Source organism: Podarcis bocagei (genome assembly GCF_964188305.1).
Source record: "Podarcis bocagei genome assembly, chromosome: 5".
NCBI lineage: Eukaryota > Metazoa > Chordata > Lepidosauria > Squamata > Lacertidae > Podarcis > Podarcis bocagei.
Genome location: NC_138129.1, coordinates 74,562,686 through 74,577,306, shown reverse-complemented (window position 1 = coordinate 74,577,306; position 14,621 = coordinate 74,562,686). Strand labels below are relative to the sequence as shown.

General features: G+C 43.9%; 1 protein-coding gene across 2 annotated transcripts in view; it reads right to left on the bottom strand.

The window, feature by feature from the left end:
* Nucleotides 1–2,434: 2,434 nt before the first annotated feature.
* LRRC8C (leucine rich repeat containing 8 VRAC subunit C) overlaps nt 2,435–14,621 on the bottom strand; it is a 38,274-nt gene continuing 26,087 nt past the window's right edge. For both annotated transcript variants that reach the window (XM_081194019.1, XM_081194018.1), the window contains 2 exons: nt 13,836–13,977; nt 2,435–9,078 (listed from right to left, as the gene is read on the bottom strand). In XM_081194019.1, coding sequence (XP_081050145.1) covers nt 6,808–9,078; nt 13,836–13,973 — 2,409 coding nt within the window. In that variant the 5' untranslated portion in view covers nt 13,974–13,977 and the 3' untranslated portion in view covers nt 2,435–6,807. The remainder of the gene's footprint in view (nt 9,079–13,835; nt 13,978–14,621) is intronic.

The window sequence follows — 14,621 nt, the reverse complement described above, 5'->3', positions numbered from 1 at the left end:
GAAGCGTATGTAACCTGAAGCGTATTTAACCCGAGGTACTACTGTATACCTGAAGGAGCATCTCCACCTCCATCATCCAGCTCCGAAACTGAGATCCAGCACTTGAGGGCCTTCTCACTGTGAGAAGTGAAGTTACAGGGAACCAGGCAGAGGGCCTTCTCGGTAGTTGCGCCCACCCTGTGGAATGCCCTCCCATCAGATGTCAAGATGAGTAACTATATTTAACCTTTAGAAGACCTCTGAAGGCAGCCCTGTGTAGGGAAGCTTTTGAATGTTTGTTTTATTGTGATTTTATATATATTAGAAGCTGCCTAGAGTGGCTGGGGCAACCCAGTTTGATGGGTGGTGTACAAATAATAGAATTATTATTATTGTCTGCTTTGAATGCAAACTGGATTATTGCATTTGTCCCTCAATCCTATGACTGAACAGCTTTCCACTTCATTCCTTGCTCTACATTTTATGCATCCTCCCAGCATTGCAAAGCTTCTCCCCTTGTTGGAATAATAAGTTGCTATTTTTGCCTGGAAGAATGAACTTACTGTCCTGAGTCAATTTCCCTAGCAAACGACAGCAAGCTAAGCAGCAGGGACCATTTCCTGGTATAATATACAGGGTGAGAGGAGGGACTGAATCATAGAATCATAGAATCATAGAGTTGGAAGAGACCACAAGGGCCATCTGGAAAGACGATCTCAAGATACAGCTCCCTTAGCTGTTTTGGGGGACTGGCAGCCACCACAGTCACTGGGAGGCTTCTTAATGCATACAGTGGTACCTCGGGTTACATACGCTTCAGGTTACATACGCTTCAGGTTACAGACTCCACTAACCCAAAAATAGTGCTTCAGGTTAAGAACTATGCTTCAGGATGAGATCAGAAATTGTGCTTCGGTGGTGTGGCAGCAGGAGGAGGCCCCATTAGGTAAAGTGGTGCTTCAGGTTAAGTACGGACCTCCGGAATGAATTAAGTACTTAACCCGAGGTACCACTGTACTGCCTTGTTAAGAGGTATATGCAGGAACTGGAGCTTATACTTTGGTCACAGTGAAAAGCCCAAACTGATAAATGGGCACATACCCTTTTGGAAGCCCATTTACCAAGCTAAGTAAGAGAGGATCACTGCAAAATGCAAGAAGCTTTTTACCCCAGTTGTTGTTTTTTAAGGTCAGCAAGGGACAGGAATGCATGAACACGCAAGCTATCCAGGAAATCTGTCTAAATGCTTACTGCTATTCTTAGTGGAAGAACAACAGATTCGGCCTGGAAGCATCTCCATGATGTCAGAGCATTGTTTCATTACAATGCACTGTCAACCGGATGCAGGACTTGTTCAGAAGGTCAGAGGAGCGCAACTTAAATCCTGGTAGAAAACAGCGTTCAATTACATTTGCCCCTCTCCATGAAAATCAGTAACCATATAACCCGTACTGCATTTACGGGAATCTAACGCTCACCGTTTTGGGGTCAAATTATGTTGAGAAAACTAATGTTTTGGTTTGTGATGTTTCGGTTTGTGGGTTTTCTTCCGTTCATATTTTTATTATGCGTTTTGTGTTTTTATATTGCGAATTGCCCTGAGATCAACAGATGGGGGGCAGTATACAAATCTACTAAGTAAGTAACAATTAAAATTTTCAAATATTTAATATTTGTGCGTGCCAACACACACACACACACACACACACATACACACAGGCTCTACTCCCGCTCAAGATCCACTGAAAGTGATGGGCAATTTGTCCCATTCATTAGAGCTTCTAGTAAGACTTTCATCCCCCCCCCACACCCCCATTTGATTTGGGAACACTTTGGATCAACAAAAAAGGAGGCTGCCTCTGGTCGTGTCCATTTTCATCCTCTTGTCACTCACCACTTGCTTTAGAAGAGCCACGCTCAATGCATTTTAGTTCCCAGGCATCTGCCCATGGGGCTCTCCTTTTGGTGAAAGAAGCAAAGTAAGGAGGGGCATCTTTTTTCCCTACTGAGGGTCACCTGTCAGTGGGTGCCAGAGGCTAGAGGTGGATGGAAGCACCCTTTCCCTTTTGTGCCACACACATGAATTTAAACAAAGCTCTGCAGGAGACATTACTCACTTTTGAAATAAAGGCATGTGGAAGAAACAGTTTGGTGAAATGAATACCGTTTGCCTCAAAATGCTACATTTGGAACAAACTTTATTTCATCTCCCTGCCCCACTGTGCCTTCTGTAGCACGACAGAACACAAGCTGACGGTATAATGACTCCGGTTTGGTTTTGAAAACAGCATCAAGATCAAATTCCAGACTGTTTCAATGCGCTTATTTCAACACACTATTTTCATTACGTTGCCCCAGTTTTTCGAAACCACTACATTTCGCATTCCCTCAGGACGAAACACCCCTTACAACAATTACACCACTACGAATTAAAAATTGATTCAGACTAGATGACCATGATTTTCTGTAATGTTTTATGTGGTTGACTATGGTCAGATATACGTTTGTAATATACGAAGCAAAATGACGGAATACATATGGCATTTCTCTGTTGACATAACTTCCTGACCTTGGAAAGAATTAGGAAAATGGCTTTTTCTTAGCAAGAACTTTTCAAATATATCCTGATAACATGATTTTGCACACGATTTGCACAAACACCTAAAGAGTAAATATAAATAAGAAGTTGAACATTCATTTACCTGAGCTTGTTTCATGACATTACACGACAATATATTTTTTATTTTAAAAAATCCCCAATAATTTTAAACAATTATAAAACATTAAAAACTAGAGCTAATAGGAGCATCTGCAACTTCTGTTTAGAAAAAGAATGTGCTGTGAAATACATGCAAGACACTGTTAACCATAATAAATGCTTTCAATACATGAGAAAGAGGCCTTTTAAAGAAAGCTCACTCCTTAAATCATTTGTTTTGAAGAAACTCCAGAGAAGTTAATGGAAGTTCTTCAAAGCCAGTGACTAGAGAACTGTAGTCTGGAATGAATGCTTTCACTGACTGCAGCAGTTTTGGGGACTGGTTCACACAACTGCAAGACCAAGATTCTAGGCTGTATCCAAAACCAGCCCCACTCAGAGTTGGCCCATTGAAGTTAATGAAAATGCCTACACTGAGCAGGACTACTATTGGCTACAAACCACTCTCTGTACAATGAACACATGCATTTACCTCCCAGCATGTGAAGAACATGGCAGGCCCAAATCTCAAAACAAAATACTAATGAAAACGTCGTAGAAATTGTGGTTATTCCAATGTCCCTCCATGTAGGGGTGCATGTGGGTGCATTTGAAATTATTCAACCCCAACTGCAAATTGGGTTTATTATCAAGGTTTACAGACTTTGCAATAAGCAAATCAAACGAAAGCGGAAATAGCTCAACACAACGGATGCTTCAAGTGGTTCCCCCAAAGTCAGTTGAAAACGCAACTTATACTGGCTTCTCCAGTCGCACATCTGCAATGGGGGTTGAATAATTTCGATTGCAACTCTGTGTGTGTGTGTGTGTGTGTGTTTATCCAACTAAAGTTTGTGTGAACCAGCCCTTATTCACAGGTAGATACAGTGCACATTACCTACATCGCAAAGACTGGTGCAACTTGTGTTTGTTCTGGTTAAGAAACAGGTCACATCTATGTCATACATTCAAAGCACTCTTGTGTCACTTGCAGTGTTAGAAACTGAGATATGAAAGCTAGGAGCTAAATGGCACCTTAAACCAAGGTTGTGGGTGCAACAACGGGATGTCCAGGTGCGCTTTTTTATAATAAGAATACAAAGCTGGAAATGAATGAACGGCAGCTAAAATATTATGTTCATTTCCCACACGGTCTAGTCCTTCCCCTGCCCTAATATTCTTAAGAGGGTCTCTTCTCCAGTCGTCAGAGAGGGGCTGGAAGTGGGGAGGCAGAAAAGGGTCCTCCTTTCCTTCCACTCTGCAGTTTTAATTGGAAATCTTAGGAGCAGCACTGCGCCCAGAGCTCAGAAACTGCTGGCGCTAATGAAATTCCCGGTTGCATAATCCACCTAGAACAATGCGAGTTTTGAACACTGGTCACTTGAACAGTCATGGCATCCCCCAAAGAATTCTGGGAATGATAGTTTGTTAAGGAGGGCTACAGTTCCCAGGATTCTTTGGGGGAAGCCATGACAGTTCAAGTGGTATAAGAGTGTTGTGTTTGTATGGTGCGGATGTGAATATAAGCAGCACCCTTCAGCTTTACCACTGCTAGATTTTATTGGCGATGTGCAGCCATTGGAAGCCAGCCCTTGCGGTGGGAGCAAACCACAGTTTAGAGCCACAGCCTCTTCCCCCGATGCTCCCAGCCTTACCATAGTCTCAGATTTTTAATCTACAGCAGGTGACTACAGAAAGTCACTGGTGGAGCAGGCACATTAAAGGGACTTACATTAATTAGTAGTGACAGTGCTTTGGTTTACATTAGATTTGTACTTTTAGCAATGAATGCTTTCTTCCTCACAATCTGCCGAACCTCAGAACCGTAGAGCGTGCGGTGTTTCGCTTCAACCTCTGACTTGTTTACAGATAAGGATGAAATGAGTTGAATGAAAATCAAAGAGGAGGAGAAAGTTGGCTGGATCAGAACCTCATCCTGGATTGGGCAGCAGTGATTGTGAATTACAGATAATTGTTCTTATACTCATTTAAAAATAGGCCTCCAGTTTTATGATCTGATTGACAGCTAACTTCAACAACAAAAACACATTGAATCTTGCCTACTCCACTCACCCACCCCGCTATAATGTCAATAAAGTTTAAGCAGAAATAATCAGACTTTCTCTGTAGCATGACATCTTCTGGTGAAAGTGAGTTCTACTGAGTTCAGTGGTTTCCTCCCAGGCAAACAGGAATACAATCACAACCTTCATTTGGAGAGGTTACAACTTTTCTAATGAGGGCATTTCTAGCCAGACATTGCCTCACAGTTTGACGGGTAATGTCATAATAATCAATTTACATATTTGCCTCCTTTCTATGGTAGGCAGTTCACAATAACACCATCATTCCCTCTCCTTAGGGACCCCTAGATACTGTCGTTCCATGAAAGAAGCGAGGGAAATCCCTAATACAGTTCTCAACATCTCCACTAACAATAATTTGCAGGATTCTTTGAGGGGTAAGCCACGGCAATTAAGTGGGCATCAATTTGACATCTATATTCTACGTAGTACATCCGTCTTTAGAGAATTGCAAACAGCATTCACAATAGGAAATTCACAAGCGTTCTTTGGCTGATTCATTGGCTACATGATTGTGACTTGCAAAGCTCTTCGGATGTACATTGGGGAGAACCAACACTTTTTTTAAAAAAAAGTTAGGGTGGGAGAGAAAATTTACATAGTACAGTGGGACCTTGGTTGTCAAATGAAATCTTTTCTGGAAGACTGTTCGTCTTCCAAAACATTCAGCAGCAAAGGGCTATTGGCAACTTTCATTGAGAAAATTGAAAAACACGCCTCGGAATCCGTTCGACTTCTGAGACACATTCAAAAACGGAAGCAATTACTTCTGGGTTTTCGGTGTTCAGCTTCTGAAATGTTTGGCTTCCGAGACGCTCGAAAACCGAAGTTCCACTATACACAGTACAACCTTTCGTTGGTGCACAACCTCTAGCAGAGGGTTCTGACCATGGCTGAAAATCCCAAAGATGGAAAAGGTGACTCAAAGATTTGGCACCACTACAGAGAGCGGAATCCTAGCCAAAAGCATTATTTTAATAAATTAGAATCTTCAAGGGAACAAGGCTCCTGTTTGCCAGCCATGGCAGCACAGGTTCGATCCACAACCACAAAACAGGATTGACTTACTTTATTGTCAAAATGAAGCCTCTGGAACAGGGAATGACAGTTACCCACAACTAGGATAAAAAAAGAAGAAAGAGGGTACTTGGTGCCTTAAGAGATGGGGAACCTGTGATCCTCTAGATGATGCTTGACTCCAAACTCCCATCAATCCCGGACAACATAGTCATCAGTCAGGGATGATGAGAGATGTCCTTCAGCAACACCTGGAGGGCAACAGGTTCCCCAGCCTTGGATAAGCTGGTACACAAAACTCAATTGAATGGCTTCGAGTTGCTATGGCAACTGTACATTCATCTACATTCATATAGGTAACCTTCATTCAATGCCTTGAAACATACTGACCCTATTTCTGGACAGCCCCCCCTTTTTTTAAGGCAGACAAGCAACTTGATTTCACTGATACAAAATAAGAACTACACAGACCCATTCATATCAAGGCAAAATAAAAATTTGAACAGTTACAAACACCGTTGGGTGAGGAAAACCAAGTAAAATTTTTATATATAAAATATATATATATATACATATACAACCTAGTCCAAAAGTGTCCATACAAAGGGACCACTAAAATAATAAAAAATAGACTTTAAAGGCATATTCAGGCTAGCTCGTGATGTACAAGGCATTTGACAGAGACGAGTTTCTGTAAAACAGGAGTGAAAAACCTGTGGCCCTCCAGATGCTGCTGAACCCCAAAATCCATCATTCCTGGCCACTTGCCATGCTGACGGCATGATGGAAGTTGGAGTCCAAAGTGTCTAGAAGGCTGTTGTAGCCTGGGCATCATTTTGTAAAGCACATTCAAGTGGGGTTGGAGACCCCAGACTACGTGGTTTTAAGGCCCTTCCAGACATGCTTGTTTGTGTATTCATAATGATTTGTGCCCATGCTGGCTAGGGCTGAGGGAAGTTGGAATCCTGTAACATCTGGAGGGCCAAAGGTTTTCCTGCCCCTGCTGCAAAAGATCTAAGAGGGTTGAGCTTATTCTGCCTTCATCTGCTCCCTGACATCTAAGGGCAAGGTTTCAAACAAGGCGTCTTCGACCACCAGGCCGCTCCTTTTCAGTGCTCTGCATTCACCGAGTTCATGGGGGAGAAATTCCAGGTGATTTCCTTTGATGTCCAAGTAGGTCAGCAATACCAGATTCCCAATTTTAGGCGAGAGAACGGACAAGTTGTTCTTCCCAATCTTCAGCGTCTTGAGTTTTTTGCAGAAGTAGAGCTCGTCTGGCACACTCTCCACTTTGTTGCAAGTGATTGAGAAATACTGTAAACTTTGCAGCACCCCAATTTCCGGGGGAATGAACCGGATGTCATTGTAAGACAAGTCTAAGTATCTAATTTTGTTACAGAGGAAGAGGTGGGATGGGAGGACCTCTATCTTGTTGTGGCTGAAAGAAAGACGTTCCAGACTGGAGAGCTTCTTTATGTGCTCAGGGATGTAGGTTATACTGTTGTGCCACAGCTTGAGGACGATGAGTTTCCTAAGGTGTTGAAAGCTAACAATTTCCTCTATCGATTTGAGGTTGTTTTCCTTCAGGTCTAATTCCTGGAGGCTGGCAAGACTGAACACAGCGTGAGGAATGCGCTCCAAGTCGCAGTGCACCAACTCTAGTTCCGTCAAGTTGGCCATTTTCTTCAAGTTGTTGAGCATCACCAGCTTAGTGCCGTCGTTGTGGATGCACATTTTCAGAAGGTGACTCGAAACATCAACCACAGACTGTGGGATTTTGGACAGGTTGCTTTTAATGTACAGAACTTTCAGGTTCTTGAGCTCCCGAAAGGACTCCAAAGTTATATTTTTAGAAATGTCATGGCACAAAGAACCAATCAAGTTCAACTCTTCCAAATTTCTGAGCCCATACATCCAAGGTGGCAGCTCTCGGAAGTCATCAAATTTGACATTCAAGACTTTCAGATTTTCTTTCAGGAATGCCAAGGCTGCACTGTGGATCTTTGCCGAACATTGGTACAATGAGAGCTCCTGGAGATTATCCAACTGCACAATGGTGGCTGGTATCATGACGTTGTTAATTATTTCGAATTTCAGCGCTTGAACCTCTGTTATTTCAAAAACCGTGTCAGGAAGTCCAGACAGCATAAAGAGCTGTAGTTCCAAACGGTTGTGGGCATTCATCTGCAGTCTTTGCCTCAACTTCTCCGCAGTCCACTCGTTGTTCAGATTAAGCTGTTTCAGTTTGTTTTCGCTGACCTCAGAAAGGAACACAGCAAACCTCTTAGAATAAAGTGGGTCATATTGGTCTATCATGTGTAGCATAAACGCAAAGTCATTGCGGACATCTGGGATGTCGTCGATGCCAGTCTCTTGCCGGACATACTCAAAAGAGTATTCTTTGAGCGAGCGGTAAAATAGCCAATACAAAGTGTAAAGGCATGTAAATCCATAGATGCTTACAAAGCACAAATAGCAGAAGGAAAGTTTAGAAAACAGATGCGCCATCGTATGGTTGCAAGAAAAGTTCTTATAACCGGTCATGTCCTGGATGTCAACATCACAGTCTACAGTGAACTGAACCTTTGAAACAAGGGCGCTGTTGTAGGCAATGATGATAAGAAATTTAATCACCTTCAGCACCGTTTGACGAACATACATCGCGTACAGCAGGTCCCCTTCTTCAACATGAAGCCGGAACTTCTTCACTTTCTCAAACAACGCTTTGGCCTGCTCTCCTTCCTTTTTATCCAGAGCTCCCGGGGTCCCTTTATCCACAATGAACTTCTCAGGTATGGATCTCAGAGACTGAGCCTGGACCAAAGTCCCCTCTGCGCTAGGTTGGACTGTGTTTGACCTGCTGATGTTGTTCTTCCTGTTGTCCTTCTCTTCCGAGTCTTCTCCAGAGACCTCCGACAAAGCCCTCGTGGTCCAAGGAGAGTCAAAGCACTTCCCCAGGATGGAGATGAAATGTTCGATTTTGGAACTCGACCCGGGGAATTTGAACCAGAAGTTGCTACACAGCATGAACACCAGAGTGTGGATGAGGACAAGGTAAGGGAAGTATTTTGCGTACCAATGCAGGGCACGCTCGTAGCACATTTGGTTGATGAAGCTGTACTGCTGGAGGTCCAAGTCAGTCTTGAGGCCCTTCATTTCAACAGTAGCGGGAGGTGTGGATGGCTTGGGGGGAAGAAATGGAGTCGCGTCAGAGTCTAGATTTGACGCATTGGGAAGGTGAGAATTGGTCTGCGGAGGCTGCACCCTTTTTGGAAGGCATATGATCTTATCCTGCATAACCTGCAATGCACACAAACAAAAAAAGTATTTTAAAAATTGTACCATTTTTCTTTCAAGTAAAAGCACGCAATCTGCTTGATCTCAAAGAATAAGGGAATGGTCTACACCACAAATTTATGGCCTGTAGTGCTATCGTAATATTTTGACCAATGACATGTCCCTTACTTGTTGATACTAGAATCAAGCAGCCGTGGGAATGAACACAGAAACTCACAGTACTGTGCTTCTTTAGATTGCACATTTGCAAATAATATATTTTCAGTCTGCTCCCCCTCAAGATTTTTGTAGCCGATTTAGAGGATCCCCACTTCTTTCAGGTTATATGAGAGCCAGCGTGGCGCTGTGGTCAAGAATAGTGTTTCTCATGCATGGGTCCCTGGCTGTTGTTGGACTACAACTCCCATCATCCCCAGCTAGCAGGATCAGTGGTCAGGGATGATGGGAGTTGTAGTCCAACAACAGCCAGGGACCCACGCTTGAGAAACACTGGATTACAGTGTTGCACTAAGACCTGGGAGGTTGCGGTTCTGGTCTCCACTCAGCCATGAAGCTCATGGGGTGACCATGGACCAGCCACTGTCTCTCAGCCTAACCTACTTCACAGAGTGGTTGTGAGGATAAAATGGGGAGGGGGACGACCATGTACCTGAGCTGCTTGGAGGTCTGGTGGGAGATAAATGCATCAAATAAATAAATCAGCACCCAAAGCCACCTTGGCTGGCACTGATGGAATCACAAAATAGTAGAGTTGGAAGAGACCACAAGGATCATCTACTTCAATCCTCGGCAACGCAGAAAATTTTTTGCCCAACATGGGGCTGGAACTCACAGCACTGAGATTAAGAGTCTCATGCTCTACCACCTGAGCTATCCAGGAAGCCGTAGTCCAAAACGAACGGAGGGCCCCAAGTTGGAGCAGGCTGCTCTAAGTCAAACAGCTATTAGGAACCGCTACAACCTACCACCTCTCAGTGGTGTAACATGGGCCACCCCACAGGGGTGATTGCCCCAGGTGCGAAATTGTTAGGGGGTGCAAAATGTCAACCCCCGGTGCTGCCTCAATACAGCTGCGCTCTTCCGTTGCTTGGCTCCGTTGAAAATGCAAACCAGAAAGTGACAACAGAATGCCTCTTCTTTTCTTATCTCTGCGGCTGTGATCTCCTGGGTGATGCTGACGCTGTTAGGCAGTTGAATGCAATGCGTACTCTATCCATTTCCCTCCCATTCCCACACGCTCCACACAGCCCCAGGAGCTGGCAACCCACGTTATGCCACTGCCACTACTGTGCTGCTGGTGGTAATTGTTCTGTCCACTGCCACACAGAGTGGATGCTCACAGCCCTTTCAAGGTGAATATGCGCAAGACAGATGAGAAGACTTTGCCAAGGAAGAAGTCCACACATGTGGAGAAGCATCTACTTCCCTTCAGAACACAGTGGAGAAATGACTCACCACATCAGTGCTTATATACGACCACAGTTCTGCGGATGACAAATTTCTTTTTCCATCCCCGGTACAATTAGTCTGGCGCTGTTTCCGAGGACGGCGCAACCCGAAAATGCGGCTGTAATGTACCATTACAAAGTGCTCAAGGCTCCTCGGGTGCTTTCAACTGTCATGTGTCTGACAGGGAACCAGACACCTCGCAGGATTCTACCCTCTAAATTAAATATTTAGCACTGTTATCAATAACAGTGACACTGCAGATGATGGATTGGTCTCGGCTACTGGCATTACTTGAGCGATCACAGATTCATGCCAGGAGGGAAAAATCCTCATTGGCTTCGGTTGAAGGCACAGCTTGCTATCTAGAAAGAGCATTTATAAAATAGCAATAGGCAGGAATGCAAATATTTGCATTCTCACATGCCATTTCCCGGAGCTGCGCTCGCTTTGCACATTCTGAGTGTGCTTACTTCAGCAAAAAAGAACTGGTTGGTGGCTTCTATAGCCAAACAAGATCCATTTTCAGTATATTCATGCAATAGTTTAAGGATTCGGTAGTGCAAAAAAAAAGGAACGGCCAGAGCCAAGAAAGAGGCAGGCAGCCATGCCACGAGGTCAAAATGGGCAACCTGAACACAGCTCAGTTTGTTCCTGAGGGCAGATGCGCAATGTACATTTAAAGCACATTTGGTGCACATTTACAGCGCATAGCTTCCCCCAAAGAAACTGGGAACTGTAGTTTGTTAAGGTTGCGGGCAATTGCAGTGCTGTGAGGGTGAAACCACCATTCCCATTATTTTTTGGGGGGGAGTCATGTGCTAATATTTACAGGACCGCCTCTCCTGGTATGCCCCACAGATGACCTTAAGGTCTATGAATAACCATAGTTTAGAGGTTCTGGGCCCTAAGGGAGTCAGACTATCCTCCACCAGGGCCAGGGCCTTTTCAGTGATGGCTCCGACCTGGTGGAATGCTCTGTCCCGAGACTAGAGCCCTTCAGGATTTAACCTCCTTCCGTCAGGCCTGTAAGACAGAGCTATTCCACCTGGCCTTTAATTTGAATTCAGCCTGATCTTTTATTTCCCTTCCCTTCCCTTCTCTTCCCTCCCCTTCCCCTTTTATGAAGATTACCCACTCTGAGACCCCACAGCTAATTCTCCCCTGGCCTCCTCACTGGCCTAAGTAGGACCAATTCAGCCAGCTAGCCATGGGGATTATCTAATGCTTATTTCCCCTAAATTGATTTCTGAATTTTGAATTTTATTGTTATTCATGTTTTTATATTGTGTTTTATGCTGCTTTTACAATTAAGTGTTTTAAATTTGTTGTTAGCTGCCCTAAGCCCAATTTTTGAACCGGGAAGGGTGTGGTATAAATTATTATTATTATTATTATTATTATTATTATTATTATTATTATTATTATTATTATTTGCTAATATTAAGCACAGTCTCTAATTTAATTAACTGTAAGATAACCAGGGCCACTACAGGGCTGGATCCAGACTTAGTAATACTTACCAGTATATCAGATCAGACCCATTGAAATCACTGACTTTTGAGTCCCCTTCTGCACTACACATTTAAAGTAGCTTCATACCACTTTGAACATGGCTCCCCGCCCCCCTGCCCCCCATTATCCTTTAACTGTAGTTTGTTAAGGGTAAATGGCCACCTGTCATGGATGCTTTAGCTGAGATTCCTGCATTGCAGGGGTTTGGACTAGATGACCCTTGGGGTCCCTTCCAACTCTAAGGTTCTACGTTGCTAGGAGAGCCCTATTACCCTCCCAGAGCTGCAATTACCAGAGTGGTTTAACAGTCAGTCACTCTTGCCAAGGAACCCTGGGAATTGTCTCTCTTTGAGGGGCAATAGGGGTCTAACAACTCTCAAGATCAATAAAAACTACAGTTCCCAAGATTCTTTGGAAGAAGCAATGACTGCTGAAGGTGGTATGATGGGCAGTGCAGATGGGACCTTGAAATCCCATTTAACTAGGATTAAGCCTTTTTGAATTCAATAGGACTTCTCTGAGCAGACACGGTTAGGATTGTGCTGTCCGTGTAGATCCAACCCAGAAAAGACCGAGAGATGCAAAAAGAAATATAAACCTCAAGCTGTTGCCCCAAGGGGAATGGATTGCTCTTGTAATGCCTAATATGGTTCAGAAGAACATCTCCCAACTCCCTGAGGTTCAGTTTTCCTGGTTCAAGGGGGGCTTCCTCATAATTCTATTCCAACAGAATGTTACAAAACTTTTGACACTGTTGTAGAGACCACCCTAAACAAGTCCAGACAATCTGATGTTGTTTAAACTTTCAGCTAAACCTTGTGGAATTAATATGAGTTATTAGTTAACAGGCAAGCCATTAAGACTTTCCGTTATTTTGCCTTTCGGGAACATTTATTAATTAGGGGGCATGAAATAAAACAAACACTTCCATGGCATCTCTAAGCAGAGCCAAGGGAGAAAAATAAGACCAGAGATTGCCAAATGGGAGAAAGACGAGGGAGAGAGGCAGAAATGGGTGCTGCTTTTTCCTTCAAAGAATTCAAGCTATTTAAGAAAGTCTCACACACAAAAATGGTGGGAGGGAAGGATGAACTTGGTGTTGCCAAGCAAGAAAATGGATCAGGCTCAAAGCTTCTTAATTGTTTGCATTTTGACTTGATGGGGAAACGACAAATTCTGAGGTTTTGTTTTGCAATTTTCAGGTGCACTTTGAGAACTTTTAAGTGGAGTGAATTTTAGCAGCAGGGAGCCAAAAGAACTGTGGGCAGGTTTTTTAAAAGAATGTTCATGTGGATTCTGTTCATTGATTAGATTCCAACCTATAAGCACTTAAAAAAAATAATATGGAAAGTGTTCCATTTAGTAGTTTCTCTCCTGTATTGTTTAACCAAGGATTAGTAGTACAGTTGTACCTCGGAAGTTGAATGGAATCCATTCCGGAAGTCCATTCGACTTTCAAAATGTTTGGAAATCAAGGTGCGGCTTCCGATTGGCTGCAGGAAGCTCCTGCAGCCAATCGGAAGCCGCAGAAGCCCTGTCAGATGTTCTGGTTCCAAAGAACGTTCACAAACCAGAACACTCACTTCCGGGTTTGCGGTGTTCAGGAGCCAAAACGTTCGAGTCGCAAGGTGTTTGTCAACAAAGGTACAACTGTAGTAGCAGGAGTAGTGGTAGTAGTAGTAGTAATAATAATAAAAATTGTGACTATCTGTCTTCCACTCTGACCAACTCTGCTAGCACTTGGGAACAGTTTTCCAGCCCTACCTTGGCAGCATCAGATTGCATTCCTGTTTATTTACCTGCAGCGTGCAACCAAAGACGCCAATCATCAACATGGCAACGGAAAGGTAGTCTGTAAAGACATCCCACCACGGCTTCAGCACCCGGAAGGCTGGCTGCTGCTCAGAGAACTGGCGGAATTCAGTGATAGGAATCATCGTCCTGAAAGACAGCGAAGGGTGGCGGGGTGAAATGGTTATTTTATTCCATGTAACTTAAAAAGTGAAAAGACCCGTTTTCCTCCACTGTTCAAGGAGGTCACAGAAATTCGCACTGATGTGATGGCCTGGTCCATGAAACCTAGAAGCAGATGTTGTTAGTCATCAAATCAGGAGGTCCTTGGTAGCATCAGCTCTTCTCCAGTCTCTCCACTGAACTTCCCAATGCAGTGGTTGGTTTCCCAGGCTGGCTCTCTGATTTGTTGGGAACCTCACAAGGCAACCCAGTGCCCCAGATGTTGCTGGAATACAACTCCCATCATTCCTGACCGAGGCAGGCTGATGGGAGTTGAAGTTCAACACTGACCACCCTTGTTATAAGGGAGTGCATCAAGCTCTTTCCAAACTTGGAAATTCTATTGGGGACTTAAGAGTTATCAGGCCAGGGCTTCCCAAGTCTGACCTGTCCTAATAGGAGAATTGCTCCTTAAAATTCAAAACCTTGCTTTCCAGACCTGTCTGAATGGGACCTGCCTCATTCTAAAACAGGCTGATTATGGACCCCCACCTACCCAACCTACCTGTCAGTCCCAACTGAGGAGACTCCTGTCTGTCTTTTCCAGCAGCTCTTGCGGGCCCAATTTATAT